Source organism: Phascolarctos cinereus, unplaced genomic scaffold (assembly GCF_003287225.1).
Source record: "Phascolarctos cinereus isolate Bilbo 61053 unplaced genomic scaffold, phaCin_HiC Scaffold_5;HRSCAF=322, whole genome shotgun sequence".
In the NCBI taxonomy this organism is placed as follows: domain Eukaryota; kingdom Metazoa; phylum Chordata; class Mammalia; order Diprotodontia; family Phascolarctidae; genus Phascolarctos; species Phascolarctos cinereus.
In genome coordinates, this window is record NW_027555958.1 from 387738927 (window position 1) to 387764964 (window position 26038).

The 26038-nt window shown below is 34.3% G+C and overlaps 1 protein-coding gene across 2 annotated transcripts in view; it reads left to right on the forward strand.

Annotated features, from left to right (window-relative positions):
- Window positions 1-26038, forward strand: part of KCNT2 (potassium sodium-activated channel subfamily T member 2) — a 512407-nt gene that overhangs the window by 306469 nt on the left and 179900 nt on the right. For both annotated transcript variants that reach the window (XM_020971730.1, XM_020971731.1), the window contains exons 9-12: window positions 8800-8980; window positions 11189-11353; window positions 14066-14202; window positions 18973-19036. In XM_020971730.1, coding sequence (XP_020827389.1) covers window positions 8800-8980; window positions 11189-11353; window positions 14066-14202; window positions 18973-19036 — 547 coding nt within the window. The remainder of the gene's footprint in view (window positions 1-8799; window positions 8981-11188; window positions 11354-14065; window positions 14203-18972; window positions 19037-26038) is intronic.

Below are 26038 nucleotides of genomic sequence, written 5' to 3' on the forward strand. Positions count from 1 at the left end.
AAAGAGTTAAAAGTCAAGAAGTAGACTGGAAAAATGAGCAGACAACAGAAAAAAAATGATCATAGAAAGTTACTATGGTGACAAGGAAGAGCAAAACACACACTAACAAGAAGATGATAACTAAGTCAAAGCTGCAACATCCAAAGCCTCCAAGAAAATATGAATTGGTCTCAGGCCGTGGAAGAGCTCAAAAAGGATTTTGAAAATCAAGTAAAGGAGGTAGAAGAAAAATTGGGAAGAGAAGTGAGAGTGAGAAAATTATGAAAAAATAGTCAACAGATTGGTAAAAGAGACACAAAAAAATACTGAAGAAAACGATACCTTAAAAAATAAATCAGCCAAATGATTAAAAATAAAAAAAGTAGAAAAAGCCAATGAGGAGAAGAATGCCTTGAAAAGCAAAATTGGTGAAATGGAAAAAGAGGCACAAAAATTCACTGAAGGAAAAAAAAACTCCATAAAAAACAGAATTGGCCAAATGGAAGCTGATGACTTTATGAGAAATCAAGGAACAATCAAGCAAAACAAAAGCATAAAAAAAACCCTAGAAGACAATGTGAAATAATCTCATTGGAAAAACAACTGACCTGGAATATAGATCCAGGAGAGATAATTTAAAAATTATTAGACTACTTGAAAGCCATGATAAAACATAAAGAGCCTAGAGATTATCTTTCCAGAAATTATCAAGGAAAACTGCCTTGATATTCTGGAACCAGAACTTGAAATAGAAATTGAAAGAATATATCAGTCACCTCCTGAAAAAGATCCCAAAATGAAAACTCCCATGAATATTATAGCCAAATTCCAGACCTCTCAGGTCAAGGACAAAATATTTTAAGCAGCCAGAAAGAAACAATTCAAGTATTGTGGAGCCACAGTCAGTATAACACAAGATTTAGCAGCTTCTACATTAGAGAATCAGAGCGCTTGGAATATGATATACTGGAGGGCAGAGGAGCTAGGATTACAACCAAGAATCACCTATCCAGCAAAACTTAGTATAATCCTTCAGTGGAAAATGGGTATTTAATGAAATAGAGGACTTCCAAGAGTTCTTATGAAAAGACTAGAGCAGAATAGAAAATTTGACTTTCACATACAAGATTCAAGGAAAGCATAGAAAAGTAAACAGGAAAGGGAAATCATAAGGGACTTAATAAGGTTAAACTATTTATATTCCTGTAAGGGAAGATTATATTTGAACTCATATAAATTTTCTAATTATTAGGGCAGTTAGAAGGAATATATATATATATATATACATATATATATGTATGTATATATACACATATATATATACACACACATGTATATATACATATACATACACATGTATGTGTGTGTATACACACACACACAGAGGGAACAGTATGAGTTGAATATGAAGGGATGATATCTAAAAAAAGTAAAATTAAGGAGTGAGAAAGAGGAATGTATTGGGAGAAAAGGAAAGGGAGAGATAGAAGTGGGTAAATTTTCTCAGATAGAAAAGGCTAGAAAAAAGCTTTTACAGTGGAGGGGAAGTGGCGATAGGAGGAGTGTGTGAACCTTACTCTCATCAGAATTGGCTAAAAGACAGAATTACATACACACTCAATTGGGTATAGAAATCTATCTTACCCTACAGGAAAGTAGAAAGGGAAGGGAATAAGAGAAGAGGTGGGGAGAGAGAGGTGATAGGGGAGGGCAGATTGGGGGAGGCAACGGTCAGAAGCAAACTATTTTTGAGGAGAGACAGAGTGAAAGGAGAGAGATATAGAATAAATGGGGGGGTAATAGGATGGAGGGAAATATATTTAGCAATCATAAATGTGAAAAAAACTTGAAGCAAATTTTTCTGATAAAAGCATCATTTCTCAGATATATATAAAATGTAGTCAAATTTATAAAATGAGCCATTATCCAATTGATAAATGATCAAAATATATGAAGTTTTCAGATGAAGTAGTCAAAACTATCTATAGCCATATGAAAATTGCTCTAAATCTGTATTGATTGGAGAAATGAAAATGAAAACAATTCTGAGGTGCTACTTCATACCTATTTGATTGGCTAATAGGACAGAAAAGGAAAATGTCAAATGTTGGAGGGGATGTGGGAAAAATGAGTCATTAACGCATTGTTGGTGGAGTCATGAACTGATTCAACCATTCTGTAGAGAAATTTGGAACTATGCCCAAAGGGCTATAAAATCATTCATACTTTTTGACATAGCAATGCCACTACTTGGACTATATCCTAAAAGAGATTTTAAAAAAAGGAAGAGGAACTATATGTATAAAAGTAATTACAGCAACTCTTTTCTCGTGGCAATGAATCAGAAATTGAGGGGATGCCCATCAATTGGAGAATGGCTTAACAAATTGTGGTATGTGATTGTGATGAAATACTGTTGTGCTATAGGAAATGATTAGCCAGATGCTCTTAGAAAAACCTGGAAAGACTTACATGAGCTGATGCAAAGTGAAATGTTCTGTGTGCAGTGACAGCAATATTATGTGAATGATTTAGCTATTGTCAGGAGTGCAATGATCCAAGACAACTCTGCTCGGAAGGACTTATGATGAAAAATGTTATTCATCCCCGAAGAACTAATGGTGTCTGAATAGCAGATTGAAGTGTACTTTTTTTTAACTTTATTTTTCTCAAGTTTGTTTTTTTGTTTTTTGGTCTATGTTTTCTTTCACAACATGACTAATATGGAAATATATTTTGCATGACTACACATGTGTAACTTATATGAAATTGCTTGCCTTCTCAATGAGGGGATGGGTGGGGAGAAAAGGAGAGAATTTGGAACTCAAAGTTTTAAAAACGAATGTTAAGAATTGTTTTTACGTGTAATTGGGGAAAAATAAAATACTAAATCCTAAAATACTAAATAAACTTTTAAAAAAGAAAATTAAATAATAATAATAACTGACATTTAGACGTAGACTGACAATTAGAAATGGAAGGGATCTTAGAGGTCTTTTTGTCTAAGTCCCCATATTAAAATAAGAAAACTGAGGCCCAGAGAAGTTAAGTGACTTATCCAAGGTCTATGTAGTAATGGACTGATCTTGGATTTAAACTCAGAGGGTCAATTAATCAGTCAACAAGCACTCAAGTATCTAACATGTGCTATAGCCTCTTCTAAGGGCTGGTTGTACAAAGATAAAGCAAAACTTCATGGCTTCAAGGAATTTACTTTCTAATTAGAGAGAGAGGCTTATACATATATAGGTATAGCCCCACTTCCATTTAAGCCTAGAGTGATTTTTCTGATGGACAGCCCTTTGACTTCTATGTAGGGAGATATAAATTTTGATTGTCTGATATGTTACATTATGACAGGTACCATGGTATATTGATTGACAAGTCGGTCTTGGAATCAGTAAGACCTGGGTTCAAGCCCTACATTTGACATGTACTAGCTGTGTGACCATGGACAGATAATTTAATCTTTCAATGAAACTAAAAGTTAGTTTGAACTAGTTGCAGATATATAGTGGAGGAATCCCTATACTGATAAAACCATTGGTCCAAATCAAATATCTCCCTTTTCTTCACCACTGTTTCCATATATACAGTCATATATTTAAATATAAATATATGTATGTTTATACATGCATATATGTGAATTAAGCCATATAAACATTATATGCACATGCAATGACAGTCCACGTTTTATAAATTTATTTCATTTGAATCTCACAACCAAGTGAAGTAGTGCAAGAATTATTGGCTCTATTTAATAGATGAAAAAAAAAACCAGAAGTTCAGAGAACCCACACTATTTGTATCATGTTTGAATTGCTAGCATATCTCTTATAAGTTCCACTACACCAAATATGTCTCCCTTGACTTACTTTGAAGATGATTTATAATCCCATAATTTAAGATTTTTGTAGGAGGAAGGGAATTTGAGACTATCTCATCCAACCACTTCATTTTACAGATCAGAAACTGGGGATCAGAGAAATTGACTTGGCTAAACTATTTCAGTGGAACTAGAACCAAAGTGGATTAAGTCCCTCTGAATTTTTCTTTCCCAAGCAGCACTCTTGCTTAATATTGTCATGCTAAACATTACATAATAACTCTCTGAGCCCACTTCTTTTGACACATATTTACTACTCTTCATGCATCTTCTTTTATGTTCATGGGAGTCCTATGAGTGGAGGTGGTAATAAACACTGGGCTTTATAATTGTTTCTAAATGTAATTCAAGGTGTTGTTTTTAATCTCAAAATCCCTACATGATGTTACTCCAGGAAACCATGGAAACAGCAACACTCTCTGTGTGCTCTGAAAAGGATTTAATAGGTTAGGTCCTGGGATTTGGAAATTGGAGATGGTTATAGAAGTACTAGTCAATGTTGACTCTGGCTCCTTATTAATAATGGAGCCATTTCATTTGAACAGCAAACAATGTAGATTGGGTAGAGGCCAAACTTGATTGGATTGAATTAAATATTGTTGTAAATAGTAGTTCTAAAATTTTATCCCATAACTTTCTCCATGAAAGCTGATAATTTTCTTGAAGTAAGTAGGTGGGAATATCAGTGTCAGCACCTGAACTCAGTTCTTATCATTCTACATCCAGTATAAACTACTGACTATCTCTTGTTCTGTTCTTGCCTTTCTTTTCATCATCTTTTGTGTTTGAAAAGTACCATCCTCCCCCGACATGTCATGTCTCTGCTAATGTTAATAACAATTTGGGTCCAATAGATAATGAAATTGATTTCACAAGTAATTTTGTGATTTCCCTCAGTGGTGCTTGAGACCCCAAGAATAGGAACAGAGAAATAATCTAGTGTGGAACAATGGAAGGTCAAGATACAAAGGATTCTAAATGTTACACAGTGAAATAATAAAGAAGTACACCATGGGGGTCAAAGAAGAATACAGAAGCAAGTATAGGCAGAATGAGGGTGATAAACTACAAAACATGGAAGGAGAGGTCATGGAGCTTATAATGAGATAGGTTTAGTTGAGTAAGAACATCAAACAGGTTAGTTATAGGCGTGTAGACTGTGACATCAGTATGTATAATTGAAGCTTATGGTTAAAATAGATGTGTAGGGTTATCTGTGAATTTCTTCTGTTTTCCTCTCTGTTTCACTCATATGTCTCTCACCTGTTTATCACAGATAATTGAGAGTTTACTGTCATTTTAACTGCATTATCCTGATGAAAATGTGATTCTGAAACACAAAGTATAGCATCTCTAATATGCAATAGGAACAATTTATTTTCATTAAATTAGATCTCATTAGCTTCTTTTTCCATAAGGGCTTATGACTTAACAGGGGATAGTTATCCATCTAGTTTAGAAGTTATATTGGGCTGCTAACCTCCATACAGTAATTCAAGGTTCATGATTTCCATATTCTATTACTGCAGAGAGGTAGAAAATCGTACTTCTTTAGTTAAGATACCAGCTGATAAAAATGTAATTGTCATAAAATTACATAATGGGGCATATACCAGGTCCCCAGAAGAAATTAATTAGTGGATATAATCAAAATCAGGGAGCAATTTAAAAAGTAATTTATTGAACTCTAATTCTTTCTACTGAGGCTTTTTTCCATTAATTTCCATTTGTTCATGTGGTAACCCTACAATCTTTACTATAGAACAATGATGGTATTTTTAGCCTAATAGTACCTAAAGCACTACAAAACAGAAATAACTTGAAGATTAAGGATGCTATTTTTACTTTTGTGCAAGTCTAATTCTTCAAATCATATAGAATTTGGCATATTTAATTATTTGGAGGAGAAAAAATATCTGTGCCAGGTTGGACTTGGAAGTATGAAGAATGGAATAACTATAGCTGGTAATCAGTGTTCTTTATTTCATTCATTCAACAAAAATTGAGAATTTTGATAGGCCCCCTTATTCACCTCGTAAGATAAATTTAATTATCCCATAATTATTTTAGTTGCATTTGCTTATGCCATTTTAAGTTGATTCTCCAGTACTTTCCAGTTCAACAGGTTTGAGATTTTCATTTACAACAGCACAAATATAGAATCAGCTGCCAAAAGGATGAGAAATTGAATAATCACTCTCAATTATCCATAATAAATGGGTGGGAGGTAAGAATTGGAATAGAGAAGTAAACAAAAGGAATTCACAGAGTACTCTCTAATATTATTTTAACCATAAAATTCAAATTAACATCTTGCTGGCATGTCAAACTTACACCTATAGCTGAACTGATAGCTGTTACTGTATAGTAACAAATATTATTTCTTCCTTACTCCTTTACTTTTTATTTTTAGAATAAAGCACAAAACATAGGTTATAAAATATTTTTGTTTTTACTTCTTCTGATTGGAAAAAGCGATAGCATAAAAGTAAAACTTAGTTTTCAGATAGATCTATTCAATTTAACAAACTCTTTTTAAGTGCCTGCTATATGCCAGTCTTTAATAGCCGCTGGAAGTACAAATACAAATGCAAAGTCCAAATATAAAAAGGTGACTGTCATTAGAGTTTAGGAGATTGAAAAATCATTGACTAATGCTATTAAGTAGCATGCATTCTTTTCAGAGGAAACAGTCATGAATATGTAAGTACAAAATAGAATGAAAGTAATTTCGTGGTAGGTGGGAAAGCACTAATACCTGAGGGGATCAGGAAAGACCTCATATAGAAGAAGGTGGCACTTCAGCTGAGCCTTGAAGGGAACTAAGGATTCCAGGATGGAAAGTTAATGAGAGAAAACATCATAGCTATCCAAATTGCCCTAATTTGTCACTGATACATCGGGATACATAAATAAATGGTATGGAACCAGTCATGCTCATTAGATCATATCTACCTAGAAAACATCTTACTTTCTAAGACTGAGACTACAGAGCTATATTTGCTTAATTGATCTGACCATCCTTCCTAACAATAATTCTATATGCCCCCTCCCTTGATTGGCTAAACTCTTTGACAAAACTATCAATACCAAGTGTCTCTACTTTCTCTCTTCTCACTTTCATCTTTTTTATATTAAATCCTTTTTAAAAAATAATTAATTCATTTATTTTTAGTTTTCAACATTCACTTCCATAAGATTTTGAGTTTTAGGGGCAGCTAGGTGGTGCAGTGGATAGAGCACCAGCCCTGGATTCAGGAAGACCTGAGTTCAAATCTGACCTCAGACACATAACACTTACTAGCTATGTGACCCTGAGCAAGTCACTTAATCCCATTGCCTAGCCAACAACAACAACAACAACAACAACAACAACAATAACAAACCCCCAAAACAACAACAAGAAAAAAGATTTTGAGTTTTAAATTTTCTTCCCCTCTCTTTCCTTTGATGCAATCTGATATAGGCCTTAATAAATTTTTTTTTAAAAAACTGACTTATTAACAGTTACCCTGATGATCCAAATTCCAAAAGCAACTACAGTCTCCAGGTTGAGGTAGTAGGTAAATATTTTTGCCATGAGGACATGAGGCATAGAATAATGAGAGTATATAGAGGATATAGAAGTAGTAAGAAATCTATTTTTAGTTTTTCAAGGAGAAAAATGGAAAAAAATTGCCCTCATTACTGCTATTTAGTTTTGTCTTCTATTTTGGAATAGTAGGAGTTGGAGTGTGGCCTATATCTCCTATCAGGATACAAAGATAGTGTTGCATAGTGGAAAGAGTAAGGTGATCTTGAGTCAAGCTATGTTTGAATCCTATCTCAATCAAATGTGATTATGAATAACAGCGTCTCAGAGACTTAGTTTCTTCATTAGTAAAATGGGGAGAATAAGAATTGTTGTAACAATCACTTTGGAGTTGTTGCTAAGGAAAGTGATTTGCAAAATGCAAACAACTGTAGAAATTTGTTATTTTTAATAATAGAGATTGAATCCTTAGAGCTTTCCAAATTCCACTTTGGTTTTAAGGGAACTTCTTTAGCCATTGACTCTTTATTTTGTTACCTAACCAACTCTAGTTTGAGATCTGTGACCTCTATGGCCACTCCATCCAAGTCACCAGTAGGCTTTATTGTGTAATTTTTCCTTTTGAAGAGTCTCTTTTGCATCTGTCAAAGGGAAGGTGGGACATTGTAGCCATTCAACATTATCCAATCTTAAAAGAGATACGTACTTTTAGTGCAAGATCCCTTATCCCTGCCCACACCATGCCCTAAAACATTTTTATCTTCCTAGCTATTTCATCATGGAACCATCTTCGTCATTTCGTTATTACCTGATTCTATGATTTCCATGTTAGTATTTTTTTTTTAAATGAAGATCTTTTGTTCCGTTATATGACTTAACCTTTAGGATGAGCTCCCAGTATGGAAACATCTTTGTGAAGTCAGTTTGCTGTGATCATATAGCTAGTCTCTATCAAGAGACAGGACTTGAACCCTTGTTCTGCTGATTCCAAGGTTGGCCCCCTACCTACCATATACCATTGACTCCAAAAAATGAAACGCAACAATAAAATGGTATTTATTCCACAAATCACACATAGATATTGTTCTTATTGCTTTATAATCAGGATTTATTGTACTATATCTGTGTTGTCATTGGGACAAAAAAAGTTCAGTTTTATTTCGGACAGCTCTTTTGTGACCAACTATTAATCAAAACCTACCATGTTACTATAACCAAAAATATAAGAACTGTAAAATATGTTACTGAAAAAAGCTATGTTATAAAACATTTAAAATTACAATACCATCTGTGTGAATATTAAACTATTTTGTGTGGATTTCTTCATCTTTTGACACAATGATGACTAACTAATGCCTACTGAAGATATTCACTTCAGTGTTTTTGTCTTTATTTACCATAGTATTTGTGGAATTCAGCATCTTGAGCGAGCAGGGAAGAAACTGACTCTCTTTGACTCCCTTTATTTCTGCATTGTGACCTTTTCTACTGTGGGCTTTGGGGATGTCACACCTGAGACAGCGCTCTCCAAGCTTTTCGTTGTCATTATGATCTGTGTTGCTCTTGTAGTCTTACCCATACAGGTGAAACCTAACTCTCTTATATTTTATAGAGATGTGTAAATTGTTATAATGGCTCACTTTTTATTTATCCTAAAATTTTTACTAAGAAATGTAGACCTTTGTTTTATCTGGCCAAATAATAAATGCCTAAAAAATATTGCCATATCTAATAATTGAAACAAGGATAAGTGACAATGTCTTTTGTTATTCAATAATAACAAAATCTGTATTTACTTTTCAGGAACAAGAGACTCCCTATTTTTTGTAACATGTTTTCAAAAAATATTTTCCTTCACACCATATATAAAAATATATTGAGTTTAATTGCTCCTTGGGATAAAATACCAACTTTTGAAAGTATTATTACCCCAGCTTCCCAAAAATGGAAAACAAAAAAGGGGGAAATCTATACTACCACTTTTACGTTCAGCAAACATTTCAATTTTTACATTGTTCAGTGAATGAAATGTAACCTTGAAGAAAATACTCATATGTTATTCCATCAAAAGGGTAATAAGAAGGAGTAGATAGTAAGCTGGACTTAGAGTCAGGATGACCCGGGTTTAAGTTCTGTCCCTGAAAAATAGTGACTATAAGATTCTGGGGAAGTCATTCATGAGCAAGTTTCCTACACTTTAAGTATGTACTAAACCTCTTATGTTCCCAAGCAACTCTCTGAAAGTCAAGGTTATGGAACAGGTATTGGTAAACAGGGCTTACTCATTGTGAATGCCCTACTCCAATGAAATTAGAGGTCTTGTCCAAAATCAAGTTTACTAAAATAATAACGAGTTACCTCTGGCTTGGAGCTGAGGAGGGTAGAGAAGAAAAAAGAATATTTACTGGAATAAAAGTGAAAGCATCCCATGTCAACTCTACAAATAAGGAAGAATATGTCATTTCTGTGTATGAATATAGTGGGCCTGTCTAACTCTCTGCCATTGCCTTGTGCCGTATATCTGTGTAACAGAGGTTGGGCTGTGCAGAAACATGCTAAAACAAGCCACTGGCATTTACAAAGTCTATTTTACAACCCCAGTGGATTGGTGTAGTTTACCTACACTTTAAACTTACATAGGAGACTTCTTCCTAACCCTTTTTCTCCCTTCATATTTTGAGAAGTAGAAATGTAAGGAAAGCAGGGGTTCTTATAGCTATTGAGTAGCTGGAGTAGGAGTGTGTATAATGTTGAGTATCTTTTGTAGGTAGATATGACTAACAAATACCTGGAAAATATGGGAGGATTCAGAGATTTTCTTTTCTACAGTGCCCAAAATGTTAGATTCAATGCAAATAATCATATGGAAAGTCAAGTTCAATCTTTAAATATTAGCTGTCACTCTATACATTGTGCCTGGTTATATAGTGACATGATTTTTCCTATTGTATTTTGCTATTATATAATATCATTCACTGGGCAGCTAGGTGGCACAGTGGATAGAGTGCCAGGCCTGGAGTCAGGAAGACCCATCTTCTTGAGTTCAAATGTGGTGTCAAACATTTATTGGTATTTACTGGGCAAATCACTTAACCTTATTTGCCTTAGTTTCTTCATCTCTAAAAGGAAATGGCAAACCATTCTAGTATCTTCACCAATGAAACCCAAAATTGGGTCACAGAGAGTTGGACATGACTGATAAGTGACTCAACAACAACAATAACATTCAGTAGGAAAGATCATGCCAGTATACAGTCTAGCATAGTGAGTTCTATTGAGCTCTATTGAGTGATGCCCTTGGAATTAGTAAGACCAGAGTTTAATTTCTGCCTCTGACAGCCAACTAACTGTATCAGCGAAAACAAGCCCCTTAACTATAAACTGCCTCTGAACAACTCTCTAAGAGAATGAGTTTTAGTTGCCCATTTAAAACATGGAGTTCATTTTCACACAAGAAGTATCCTAAAGTGATGAACTCACAAGTCCAGATAGAAAAAATCCAAACAATAACTGCTCTCCTGAAAAGAAAAATCCAACCAACCAACAAACTACGACAACAATAATGTAGGGTTTTTTAGAACCTAAATATTCTAGAAGAGTATTTGAGCAAAGATTTGATTTACTCACCACTTTCTCATGTGAAAGCAGCATTGTTAAAAGGCTGCAAAGATAACTTACATCTCAGGTATTTCCATTTAAGAAAGAGTAAACATAATGAAACACTAAATGTATCACATCGATCTATATTTCAAGCCTGACATTCTTTATTCATATATAAAAATTCATTACAGTTTGAACAGCTGGCCTTTTTGTGGATGGAGAGACAGAAGTCTGGTGGAAACTACAGTCGTCACAGAGCTCAGACAGAGAAGCATGTTGTCCTGTGTGTTAGCTCCCTGAAGATTGATTTACTTATGGATTTTTTAAATGAGTTTTATGCTCATCCAAGACTACAGGTACCTTTGATGTAGAATACTTTTTCTACTGGATTAAACAAAGTAAAATAATAAAAAAGTTAAATTAGAAATTGATGCAGTATACCTTCTAGAAAGTTGTCATTTATGTGATTGAGTTTAGGAAGGAGTGAATAAAGACACTACAGTTATAATCAGTGGCACACATAAAATAATGCATCCATTCATTGTACTTTATACTGCCTTCTGTAGCTAAAAAGACAAGGCAGATGGAATTATGCTATCACTACAGAGAAATAGCTTTCTGTGAATTAAAAGTTGTCTCTTTCTCCCTAGATCAGGCATAAGTAATATTTTCATGAAACATTGAGTTTTAATAAACAATGATATAAATAGTGAAATTTGATCCTTTTTACTATCATCTGCTTATTTGAATTCTATGAAATTTTAACAGGTGTTGCTAAGAGAGAAATGTCAGGCAATTTGTATTTAGTTATAGAAGAATGCAAGCCATATCTTTGTGATAGAGTGTTACCTAGAATGTTCGCACTAACCACTTGGGTTTAGGATATGTACGAAGCTAGTCTTAGAGCCACAAAGTTTCATGATTGTATACCTTTGTCTATGCAGATAGAATTTAGCCCTTCCTGTCACATGACAACTTTCCATTTCTGTTGAGGGCTCTTTAAAATTCAAATTAAAAATATAATGTGGAGGTTTAGCATCATTGAATATTGATGACTTTGAATAGTGTAATTTGCTTATATCAAGAGATAAAGACACCTTTGTTAAAAAAGTGAACAGAATTCATAGCACAAGATCTATGAGTTCAGGCTTTGTGAACCATTTCCTGTTCTTAATAGTCTTGTTTAAGTGTTAAGTAAAATGATGTAAATATTTGGGACACTATTCACATAATTATGTATTTATTTGAACAAATCCACATTTATTTTCTGTGTTTTTCCCTTGTCACATTCATGCTGGGAAATTTGCCAAGTATGCCTATGATGTACTGTAAAGAAGATCAATCTGGGGGGAACAAAATAAAATGAGAGAGAGAGAAAGAGAGAGAGAGAGAGAGAGAGAGAGAGAGAGAGAGAGAGAGAGAGAGAGAGACAGAGAGAGACAGAGAGAGACAGAGAGAGACAGAGAGAGAGAGAGAGAGAGAGACAGAGAGAGATTTGGAAGTTAATATTTAGAGAACCTGACCCATAAGAGAAAATCAGATAATTTTTCTGTTTAAAATCTAGACAGTATCCACAAAGGCAACTTTTCTTAGAAGCCCTTGGTAGAAGCAGCCTAGGAAAAGTAGGTGACCATTTATCTAGGGGATTGCTTTTCCTGTGGCCAGACCTGCTGGTCATTTGAATGTAATGAATGAAACTAATCCCACAGTGATGAATTTATGCCATTATAAGATATGAGAGTATATCATAATATATTATTTATAATATTCTATAATCATTTAGTAGTAGTCAATAAACAGGAATTTCTCATATATTGTGCAATCTTAATGCCCTACATGTTCTGTTTAGCAAGAGTACCACTGGAGGTAGCAATATTTATAACATAAGCGACATTCCTCTTTAGCTATGAAAGTATTATTACATTGTCTTCTGGAATTACATTTTAATCCTTTCACATGAGACAACAAAATAACCCACATTCTTAGAGGACTTTAAGATTTGCAAACTACTTTCCTCACAACACCCCATTAAGTTTGTGTAAGTGCAATTATACCCATTTTATAAGAGGAAACTAAACTAAAGGGAGGTTGAATGATTGGCCCATGAACACATGTTTAGCTCCATCAGTAATGGAGCAGGGATTTGAACCCTTATCGACAAATTCACATTTCAGGAGCTTTTTTCTTCCTCATTCACAACTCTTTTAATAGGGTTTCTTAACCTAGGGTTCATGGACCCCTATTAGGTATACGGATAGATTTCAGGGGGTCCATGAACTTCAATGAGTTCCAAAAATATCTCCATTTTTATTAACATCTAGCTGAAATCAAACATTTATTTCCATTATTAAAAAAATTCTAAGAGATTCATAGACTTCATGACTTCCAAAGGGGTCTACACAAAAAGTTAAGAACCCTTACTTTAAAGGCATTCTTGTTTCAGAACTCTTATTTCTGTTTTTTGTTTGTTTTGCCATTTTACATTTTTGGAATTACAACTTTTGCCTATGTGTAGGATATGATAAGAAAATAAACCCCAGTACTTATGTAGGGTTAAGGTCAAAAGATGAATTTTATTAATGGTGTATAATGTTAAAACAAGCTAATATTCCATTTGTTAAGAATACTAAACACATGTAAGTATGCCTTGTGTTGTTTATTACTTTTGGCAATAGGTATATGTTGAACAAGGAGGTTCACATGGGATTACCTATTGAGAAAGCTAACCATAATGTATTGTTCTGGGTAAGTGGTGAGAGACATTTTTCTGTCATATGTATAGATGGAAAGATAACTTCTCTGTTTCTATGTCTCTTCCTGATTCTGTCTCTCAATCACTAATAATATGGAGATAAGTCAGATATATCATGCTTACATGGATAGAATACATCTTTCATTTGCATTTTATGGCATTATAAAAGCAGCTTCATTATGAAGATACCTTTTATCAGGATTTTCAATTTAACTGATTGTCATTATTTAGAAAATTAATTCACCTAGATAGTACACACCAAAATGTTTTTTTTTTTAATTTTCCTTCATGGACTTGCTTCTTTTTTTTTTTACAGGATTATTATGTGGTAATTTTATGTCCAACTGAAATAGATATTCAGGTTCGAAGAGTCCTTCAGATTCCAATGTGGTCCCAAAGAGTCATCTACCTACAAGGTTCAGCCCTGAAAGATCAGGATCTATTGAGAGCAAAGTAAGTATTTTTTTATTTTTGACATTTTTCTTATCCTATCTAAGTTCAATCACTACTATGTGGTGCTGCAAACATTAACCTGATCCCATTCCTTGGAAAATCCCTCATGTACCTTAAGAATTGTGTGTCCTATTAAATTCTGAAAGAAGTACCAGAATGTCTCAAGTTCTTATATAACCCAGAAACCTAGCAAATTCTTTGTTCCAGTTTCTCCTCTTTATAGGTCTTAATGCCAATATTGTTAGTATAAGGGGTATAGAGAGATTATCCCATTAGAATACCTTTGAAAAAAAAAAAGAATATCTCTGAGCTTGAAACCTCACTGGAAATGCCACTTCTACTATGAATGTTTTATGTTTTCTTGAACCCTAGGCACAAGACTATGATAAAATGATATCCACCACAGAAACAGACTGACATGCTTAATTGTATACATAGTTGTCCATTTTTTAAAAAATCTCATAGGCATAGTGAAAGGAAAGGGAAATGGACAGAAGCTGTGATTTCATTGATACAGGGAATTCTAAAGGGAGGAAAGTCCTATTACTGAAGATTTGCACCTTAGAGTCTTAAAGAACCAAAAAAAAAAATACATTGAACACTGAGAGACCATTGCCCAGAATCACACAACCAGTATATGTTAGAGGTAGGATCTGAACCAAGGTCTTCCTGATTTTGAGACTTTCTACCCAACTATACCACATTGCCTCTCAAAGGTATGATATCAATAAAGAATAATAAAATTTTAAATGCTTTTAAACAACTACTGCACAAAAAATGTACCATCTGCTGAAATAGTCTTTAACCAGTCTAAAGACATGTTCCAGTCCAAGAGTTCTAGGTTACAATTCTAGATGTTTTGGCTCACTCTCAGTAACTCCCCTCCCTTCTCCTCCATCATTTTCCCCCCGATGAAACATTTGCTAAACAGAAATAGGTATGATCTGAAAATATGAGCATCTACAAACTCTGAAATTCACCTTAAGCTTCATTTCTTCTTCTTATGCTTTTCTATTTAACAGATTTCAGTGTTGAAAATTTTGTTAAGTATTATAGAGGCTAAAACATTTATTTTAACACTGGTAATTATTGTGAAAGTTTTGAAATTGATAGGATTTTGTTTTCCAGCCCCTGGCAATGCCACACAAGAAGAACCCTGGCAGAGCATAATTACCTTATATAATCAGACAAATAATGAGTTTTTTTCAGATTTTTTTTGTTAAAATACTTTCAAATTACTAAATATTTTAGTTCAACAAGGTTTTATTGAGCACCAAGTGTTTGACACTATGGTAAACATTTTGTGGAATTGAAAAAATAAAATAATATTGAACATTATTCAAATCTACTAACACTGTATAACTTTTGCCCGTATGCAGCCAGTGGTGGGCTTGGATTCATATCAGGGGAGCCCCAGGGCAGTTAGAACCACAACATGTTAGCAAAAATAACTTTTATTAAGTGGAAATAAGCTCATGTTTCCAACAGCAAAAAGAAGCCCCAGTTAATCCCCTGCAAAATAGCTATCTATAGGGTTTTTTTTAGTTATATTTCTCTGGGTAATTCATTTAATACCTCTGAGCCTCAGTTTCCTCATCTATATGTGAGCATCACACTAGATTGTATTTAAGAACTTTTAGTTCTAAATGCTACAACATTAAGTCCATGACACATTACCAGTGGCTGGGAGTCACTGTGTAGGAGGCTTTTATAGCAAGAGCCAGTAATGTCCATAACAGTAGTTGTTCTCATAGGTGCTAGAGAATTGTTTTTGGGCAAGTCCTTTTGGAATTAAATGCTTCTTCACTGAATCTTCGGGGAGACATACTTTCTTGAGGTCAATGAAAAAACCCAAGAGGGAGTTCTGACTATTAGGATGGCTTAGAATACAAACCCTTTGTCTCTTGTTCCTTAGTGTTGGCACTCTCTGAGTCTGGCAGGGGCACTGAGGCTGTTTTGGTTTGCTTATCTTAATTGGAATGCTTAAACTTAATGCTTAAACTGTTTCTTGAAAGTGAAGACAGACATTTTCTAAGCATAATTAATGGAATATGGTTAATGGTGCACTAAATTTAAATTGCTTTAGCAGTGTGTGAGTGCATCAGGTGGGTTGATTATATTAAATATGATACCATGACATTGTAAAGAGAGAAACTGTTCTAGTCACTAACATCCACTCTAGTTATTACTTTGATGCCTTTTGGAAACTGTATTAACTGGGGGTCTTCCTCTAGGCCTTAATCTCACCACATATATCCAATCAATTGCAAAATCTTGTTTTTATCTCTGTAGTCTCTTGTTAATTTTCCCCTCTCTCTACTCACAGGGATCTTTGTATTTCAGGTACTGTTTAGTCAGTCAAAAACATTTATTATGAACCTGTTTTTTGCTAAGCACTATGCTAAGTGCTGGGGTGACAAAAAATGTAAAAGACAGTTTCTGCCCTCAGGGAATTTACAGTCTAATGAGGAAAACAATATGTAAACAGTTCTGCACACACAAGATACGTACAGGATAAATTGTAGAGAATCAACAGATGGAAGACACTAGTAGTAAGACAGATAAAGGAAAGGCTTCTTGTTGAAGAGGGTATTTTAGATAGGTCTTAAAAGAAGCTGGAAAGCCAGAAGGTAGAAATGAAGAGGGAGAGAATTCTAAGTATTGGGGAGAGTACATGGGTGGGGAAAAATAATGTATAAGAAAAATACAAAGCTTGAGAAGGGAAAACACTTATAAAGGCCTTCAAATGGCAATCACAGGATTTTATATTTTATACTATAGGCAGCCACTGGAATTATTGAATAGGAGAGTGACATAGTCAGAACTGGGCTTTAGGAAGATCACTTTAACAGCTGAATGGAGGATAGACTGAAGTGGGGAGAGACTTTAGTCACAGACCAAGCAACAGGTTATTATAATACCCCAGGTGTGATGTGATAAAAGCCTGTACTAAGATGGTGGCAGTGTTATAAGAGAGAAGTATGATTATACAAAAATTGTTGTGAAGGTAGAATTGACAAGACTTAGAAACAGATTAGTTATGCTCAATCGAGAGAATAAGAAGTTGAGGATGGCAACCCAAGCTCTGAGCCTGGGTAACTGAGAGGGTGGTGGTACCCTCCACAGTAATGGGAAATTAGAAAGAGGGGAGGGAGGAAAGTTTTGAGTTTACTTTTGGACTTGTTGGGATTAAGATGTATCCAGTTTGAGCAGCCCAATAAGCAATTTGAAATATGAGTCTGGGGGGAGCAAAGCCAAGATAGTGGAGAAAGGGCAAGGATTTGCTTAAGCTGTCCCAAATTCCCTTCCAAACAACTTTAAAAATGAATTCTGGAACAGGAAAATCCAAGTCTTGCTAGATTAATTTGTTTCCCATTTGGCCTCATGGCCTCAGACCTTTACCTATTCCAATCTATCCTCTACACAAATACCAGTTATTTTTCCTAAAGTTTAATCCTGACTATGTCAGCCCCCTATTCAATAAACTCTAGTAGCTCCCTATTAACTTCAGGATCAAAAAAAGGAGGGGAGCAGAAACCAACTCACCAATCAATAAATGCCAGTATCTCCTGATTATCCTAGGATGAAATAAAACTGACATTTAGAACTCTTCACAAATTTGCCCTTCCCATCTTTCCAGTCTTCTTATGGAGATAGCTGGTGGTACAACTTATAGAATATATCAAGAAGACTTGAGTTCAAATTTGGCCTCAGACACTGACTAGCTGTGTGAACGTGTTACTTGAGTTACTTAACTTTTGTCTTTTTCAGTTTTATTAACTATAAAATGGGACTATTAACAGCACCTACCTCCCCAGGTTGTTCTGAAGATCTAATGTGATAGTATTTGTGAAAAGTGCTTAGCACAGTGCCTAGCACATAGTAGGTGCCATATAAAAGTTTACTCCCTTTCTTCTCATCTTCCCTTCTTATATATTACTCCAGTCTGTGGTCCAGCCATACTAGTCTGCTTACTACGCACACACACTATGCTTCATCAGTCTTTTACTTTGTTTTGGCTGTTCCCCTGGATTAGAATGAGATTTCTCATCACTTTCACTTCTTGGAACCTCAGTTTTTCTTTAAGATAGCTTAAGTTCCATCTTCTACATTAAATCGTAATAAGTTCCTCCAGGTCCTAGTGCCCTACCTCTAGAATTACCTGCCTTGTATTCAGTTTGTACATATTCTCTAACTACTTACATTTGTCCATATATTCCCTGTTAGAATAGAAGCTCCTCTAGGGCAGTGACTGTATCACTTTTGTCTTTATATTCCTGAAATTTAGGAAAGTACCTGGAACATAGTAGTAGTCGCTGAATAAATGCTTGTCAATCAATTTGATTGACCTGGAGAATGGGGAAGGTTATTATGTATATCTAGTAGGTAAAATTGCTATACAATGTAAGCAGTTATTATTGAAGCATTAATGTGAAAGCTTATCATAAAGAATAATGTTCACTTCCTGATTTAACTAAAACATTGATGTGAAAATGCCATTTCTAGAATTGAGAAAAAAAAATTGGCATCCTTTTCACTTTGACACTGTAGGAAATGTTGAGTTAATTCTGGCAAATACAATGGTGTCTAACAGTGTTTAGAAGAAGCTTATATGCTAAAAATGTTGGCATGATCTGTTTTATATTCAGCTTCTATTTGTTATTTGTGTACACTAACAAATTCTATATGCATGCTTTATAATCCTGGATTTTAGCCAAAAGTATAATATAGATTTCAATACATGGTCTGTTTTTTCCTGTATGTTTTTAGGATGGATGATGCTGAGGCTTGTTTCATCCTAAGTAGTCGATGTGAAGTCGACCGGACATCATCAGTAAGTATAAAATTCTCCTTTAGAAACCCATGTTTCCTACTGGTTATACTTTTGTGCCTTACTGCCTCCTTAAGCATTTGTTATTTTTATTTTTTCTCTTGTAATAAATGTTTATTGACCCTGACTAAGAATAATGTGGTTCTAAAATCTCTTCTCTGATAAAGAAAGTTGCCAAGTTGACTGAGTCAGCCTGAGGGTTTTTGAAGTTCTTCCAACATCTCCCCACTGGTTCAGTGATTCTTGGTGCACAAAGTGAAGAAATAGATATACAAATTGTAGTGTTGCTATTTTATTTATTCATTGAATATCCAATACAGTGTTTGTTTGTTAAGTGAAGTTGTTCAAAAATTTCAATGGTTTTATTGGTAAAAGGAGAAGACTAGATTAGATGGTTTTTAAAATCTCTTTTACATCTAACATTCTGTGATCCTGTTAAATTTACACATTAATGGCAGTGCATGTATGTAATTAAGCAACTTTCCTTGTAGTACATTAATGCAATATTGTATAATGCAGTCCTAATTATCCTGGAAAAATGATTTGAATGATTGGCAAGGTTAGCCAAATGCCCAGTGCCTACCACACAATCTCAATCATGCACATGACAGCCACTTAAATGTTTATTAAATTGTTTGAATCAAAGGTATATACACGTTATGTATGTATATACACATAGAAACATATATATTATACACAAATTTACATATGAATGCACGCGCGCGCGCGTGTGTGTGTGTGTGTGTGTGTGTGTGTGTATGTGTGTGTTTGTAATTATTTCAGGGACTGTGTAGTGTACAGCATCTCTATGTCATAGTTTTGGTGTAATTTTGATTTCTGATTTTGCCATTTTATGTCCCTATCAGTCATTTCTCTAGTCATGTCTTTGTCTCGAGGGGCAGTATTGTGAGATAGAAACAATGCTAAACCTGTAGTCAGGAATACCTGGGTGCTTGCTGGGTGTATGAGTGTGAACAATTAACCTAACCTCTGTGTGCCTGTGTTTCCTTATTTGTAAAGTAGGGATAATAAATTAATAGTAGCTCAAAAGGTTTTTGTGAGTGAGATAATATACATAAAATACAATATAAGTGTTTGCTATATACAGTGAGAATAGGACTAGAATGGGGATAAATCTGCTTGGGGGGGATAGGGAATAGTGGCGGTTTTAGTGTTTTTATACTAACCATCTATGCCTTTTGTAATGGATTGACCTGGTTTCCTGTTAAAGAAGTTACCGATTCCCTCTAATTAAAAGAAGTTGCCTTATTTCCTAGGAAGGGGATTAGGTTAGAATACAAAGTTGATTCTGTGATTACTATTGCTACTAATATATAGAAATTCTTTCTTGGCCTGTGTTTACTCAGTTTTGTTTCATAGAAAGTGATTATGATAGCATAACTCACTCATTAATACAAGAAATCTGTGCCAAGTTCCAAATCAAATGAGAGTACATATGGCAAATAACTCAAAGTCAGTGTACAATATTCAGAGACTTTATATTTCTTGAAGCTATAGAGTACTTTCATTAATAATTTTGCATCTTGATCAGTAATCCTCTCTATCTCTCTACCTTCTTTCTCTTCCTCTCTCTGTCTCTCTTTGTCTCTCTCTGTATCTCTGTGTGTCTGTCTCTCTGCCTCCCTCCCATTTCTCCCTCTCATTCAATAAAGCCAAATTATCTCATCTATATTGTTAAATCCACTGTAGGACTCCTTCAGAAAGCAACATATTTTGCAAGTTACTTGGTTTTTTTTCCTGGAATGTAGAAAAGGAATAGCAATGCCCCATCACCACTGAATGCTCAACCAAGCGATTCCAAATATTTGTCCATTCTGAATCCAACCACGAAGATACACAGAAGTATATTGGCCTTTGTAACACAAGAAAATCTGTGTGTTCTAATTTAGATTTACCTTTTTAATAAGGAATGCCTTCCTACATATATAACTATAAAATAGAGAAGCATCGAAGAGTGTTTTGAATTTATTGTGTTGTTGCTTTTCAAAATGGAATTTTCACATATCCTGCAACTTATAAGAGATTTGTGATATTTTTCTTGGTGATACCATAGTTGCCCGAGATTAGAACGTTTCCCCCCTTAAATTAGGCCTTTGATTTAATGCTAATCAATGCTAGACCACTTAACCACTATGCATATATATGTATATATATGTATGTGTGTGTGTGTGTATATATATATAGCCTTATTTTCTCTATGTATGTATATATATATATATACTCATATATCTATTATCTTTAATATGTGTAGATATATACATTCATGTATATATCTACACATATATACCAATATCTTCTATATTTGTATGTATTTATACTCATATATACCAATATATTCTATGTATATGGATATATATATACACATATGTAGATACATATACATATTAAACTCATATATTGATATCTTTAATGTGTGTGGCTATATACCGATCTCTTCTATATGTGTATATATTTATACTAACATATACCCATATCTTCTATATGTATGGATACACATGCATATATATGAATATATACTGATATCTTCTTTATATGCATATATTTATACCTATATATACCTGTATTATATATTTACACATACACATAAGCATGTACATATGTGTGCATTATGTGTATGTAAATATATATCAAAGTATAGTTGAGGTACCTTCTCTGCAATTCATTGTCTTAGAGAGTTCCCTTGGGACACTGAGAGATTAAGTGACTTGCCCAGGGTCACACAGTTAGTATGTATCAGAGGTAGATATCAGGTCTTTTCTGATTTAGACCCTTCCTCTATCCATAAATCCAAAACTATGATTTCATCCCTGTAAGGAATTTTCCGTGAGGAAACTTCCTCTAATAGTGCAAATTAGAACCTTCTCTGCAGTTTAAAGCCCTGGAAGTTTGCCTGAATACATTGAAATATTAACTGACTCTAAGGCTGGCATACTACATCATGCTGCCTCTCCTAATAATAAGCAAAATTAATCAATTCATATTTCTTAAGCATCCTTATTAAGTATTCCATATTATTTCAGTGAAAGTGAAGAGATGGAAAACTGAAGTCAGAAACATTATTCCAGTGAAAATCACTGCCTTCCAACCAAATACCAGAATAGTGATTAAGATTTTACTAACAGGTTATGCTTGCTTTAAAAAGCCAAAAATTATATGATTATGCTGAACTCTGTTCTTTTGAGCTTACTTTATACTATTCCCCTTTATGTACTCTGTACTTTATCCAAATGGCATTAACCATTATCACTTGAGTATGTTTGACACTTTCCAGCATTTTGTTTAAATGATGTCTTTCATAGTCTTATTGATGAGTCATTTAATAGAATGGAAAGGTCTTTTCTTTCCCATTTCTGCATACAGAAATATAATTTATTCATTGAGTATAGAATAATCCTTTACTTTTATTATTCTGATAGAATTCACTTGAAGCTAATAACTTCTAAATGAAATTCTCCCCACCCCAAAATCTGTTACTAAGCTATTCTAGTGCCTTATTAAGAGCTCCCATGTATACTTCTTCAGCTGAGTATAGCATTTGAAAATATTGATTGCACACTCTTTTTGACAGATAGAATGCCTTATTTTTAAAAAAATGACAGTTATTTGATTGCTGACACTGCAAAATTTAGTGAATCATTCTTTTTTGTTCTTCTAAAACAGCAGTGTTCCTAGAACCAGGAGAAATGCTTCCAACCCTGGAATTAGTTTCTGTACATTGCTCTTTTTTTGGTTTTGTTTTGTTCTGAATTAAATCAAACTGAAAAAAAATGAATAGGTAGTGTAAAGACTCATGCCATGGAATTAATAATATTTCATGAAAATGAATGCATTCGTATGTTAAACCATCTCACGATGTCTTTATTACAATACTTTTAGAAATTCACTGTCAAATCATGGATATGAAAGAGGCACAGCAGCTGTTTTGGTGGTTTGATTGTTCTCTTGCTTGATAAAGGACTGGAATCTAATCAAAAATTAATATTCTGTGGTTGAAAAGCATTATTAAGGTCAAAACACTTTCTGATGATGTAGATAGAAGAATAGCTCGTTTCTGGAAGAATTTTAACTACAGAAGGCTAATGAAAAGGAAACAAATTTGCACATATACTTAGTCTTAAGCATTTTAAAAATTAATTAAATTTTTAATTTTCAAAATTCATTTTTATAAGATTTTGAGTTCCAATTTTTTTTGTCCCTCACTCCCTTCCCCCAAGATGGCAAGCAATCTGATGTAGGCTATACATGTACAATCATGTTAAACATATTTCCACATTAATCATGTTGTGAAAGAAGAATCAGAATAAAAGGGAGAAACCATGAGAGAGAAAAAAACAAATAAAGTGAAAAGAGTATACTTTGATCTGCCGTCAGACTTAATAGTTCTTTCTCTGGATGTGGATAGCATTTTCCATTATGAGTCTTTTGGAATTGTTTTAGATCATTATATTGCTGAGAAGAGCCAAGTCTATTAAAACTGATCATCCTACGATATTGCTGTTACTATGTACAATGTTCTCCTGATTCTGCTCACTTCACTATAAACATTTATTTTAAAAGAAGATACTGATATTTAAGTCAGAAGACAAATGAGATGATGAGGGGGAAAAAAAGCCTAACAGAATAATCCCTGAGGTCGTGTTGACACTAAGAAGGCATGTTCTAGCATGCTGTGCAATTGATAGTCTTTTAAAGCTCCATTTTGTTTGTCTTTAAGGTATAAAAGTAATAAAATGATAACAGAAACAAGGGGCTGATGTGGATCCTCTTGTCATCCTGTCAAAATGATCAAGTTTGCATTTGTGTGACTCATTTGGGGCTTTACTGTCTTTCCTTTTATGTAGCTCTTAGTGACATGTAGCGTATAAGCACCTTGAAGATAGGAACGTTACTTTATGCAGCCTCCTGCGGGCCTTCCTACACCTAAGAATAGTCCCTTATATGTAGTAATTAAATAGTAAAGTCCTACTAGGTGCAAGGTATTGTGCTAGATGCTGGGAATAACAAGGGCAAAAAAAAATGAAATTGTCTCTGACTTAAATGAAGTTTCATTCTACTGCGGGCACATAATCAGTACATTTGTAATAAATAGAAAGTTTATAAAAAAAGTTATTTCAAGAGTGAACTATACTAAACTGGGTGTAATGAGAAAAGATTTTTTCTAGACAGTCGAAACCTGAGGTTTGATTTGAAGGGTGCTAGGGGTCTAAGAAGTACTGGTACAGTAATAATGATAGTAGTTAATGATCAATTCATAATTGTTATTTATTGATTTACTTATACGGGATTACTCTGTATCCTGTCCTTGCCATAATGTCTCCAACAACATTCTGTATATGGGTCAATGATTTCTCGACTCTAGAGATACGTGGTGTTCTATCTCAGAAACAAATGCACTGTATTTCTTTATCAGCTATTTCTTACATGTTACTAGTGCTCCTATAGTCATGTGATTCCTCTTTCCTATTTTCTCATATCCTTGTTCACATCAAACACATTTTCACGTATGCCTATTCATTCAATATTTCTCTACACACAATTGCCTTTCCCTTTCTTCTCATTGTTTCCCATTTTCCAATCCCATTATGGATATCACTGACCCTTTACCCACTGGCATAGCATACACAGGGCCAGACTTTGAATCAGGAAAAAAGGTATGAACTTCTTGTAAAGAGGGTCTGTCTTTTGCCTTTCTTTGTGTGTCCAGTGCTTAGGACAATGCCTAGAACATATTGGGTGCTTAATAATGTTTATTGACTGAGTGCTTTTGAATCTTACCTCAGACACTAATCATGTGACCCTGGGCAAGTTAATCTGTCATTTATGCTTCATTTATCAAATCAGTTAATATATGTAAAGCATTTTTCAAACCTTCAAGAACTATATAAATGTCATTACACTTAGTACAATTATTTTTTCTTTTTATGTTTTGTTTTTCCCTCATAATAAAGCCTGTGTTAATAGTATACTTTTAAGAATATTTCATTTATTGATTTTCTTACATTTTTTATTCTTGTTTTTTTTCTCTTTAACTTTTTAAAATTTGCATCACTTAAAAAATGCTGTCCCCCTGAATTGTTCCAGTACCCCCCAGACAATGGTATCACCTACTTTGGGAACCTCTAGCACCAGGTGGGAGACATTGGAGTTTCATAAGCAATGGGGTAACATAGTGAGACCTGTGTAATATGAATATTTATTTGATAACAAGATGGAGAATAGATTGGAGAGGGAAAAGACTACAGGCAAGGAGACTAATTAAGAGGCTACTGGAATCCTCCAGATGATCAGTGGTGAAGGCCTGGCCAAAGGCCAGTAGATAGAGAATTTGTGGCACTTGGTGGCTGTTTGCATATGAGGAGTGAGGGAGAGCGAAGTCAAAGATGACTAGAAGATTACACACCTGGGTAACTAAAAGGATAGGGCTCCCCTTAACAGAAATAGAGAAGTAGGGGAGAGGATAGGGATATTTGTTTCTTACACTGTAAGTTCGTTTTTCATCTTTGTTGCCCTCTTATCCAGCACAGTGCCTTGCAAAGAATAGGTACATGTTAAGCATTGGTTGCATTAATGCTTCTTTGTATATTTTACAGGATGATTTAGTTCTGTCTTAACCATGTTTGTTCTACTCTTTTCAGTTTGAAGACCATCTTCCTTGGTAGAAAAGTTGGAAACAAAATAGGAGTGGATGAATTCCACTTTTATCTATTATCATTTCTTATCCCATCTTTATTCTGATTCAAAGTAGTTTAAGAATTCCTTTTAAGGGGGCAGCTAGATGGCACAGTGGATAGAGCTTTGGCCTTGGAGTTAGGAGGACCTGAGCTCAAATGTGACCGCAGACACTTGTCACTCACTAGCTGTGTGACCCTGGGCAAGTCACTTAACCCCAATTCCTCACCAAAAAGCAAAAGCAAAAAAAATTCCTTTTTAGAAAATGTAATTCTTCACAAGTCTGATTATTCTGGGCTTTAAACTTCCTGATGT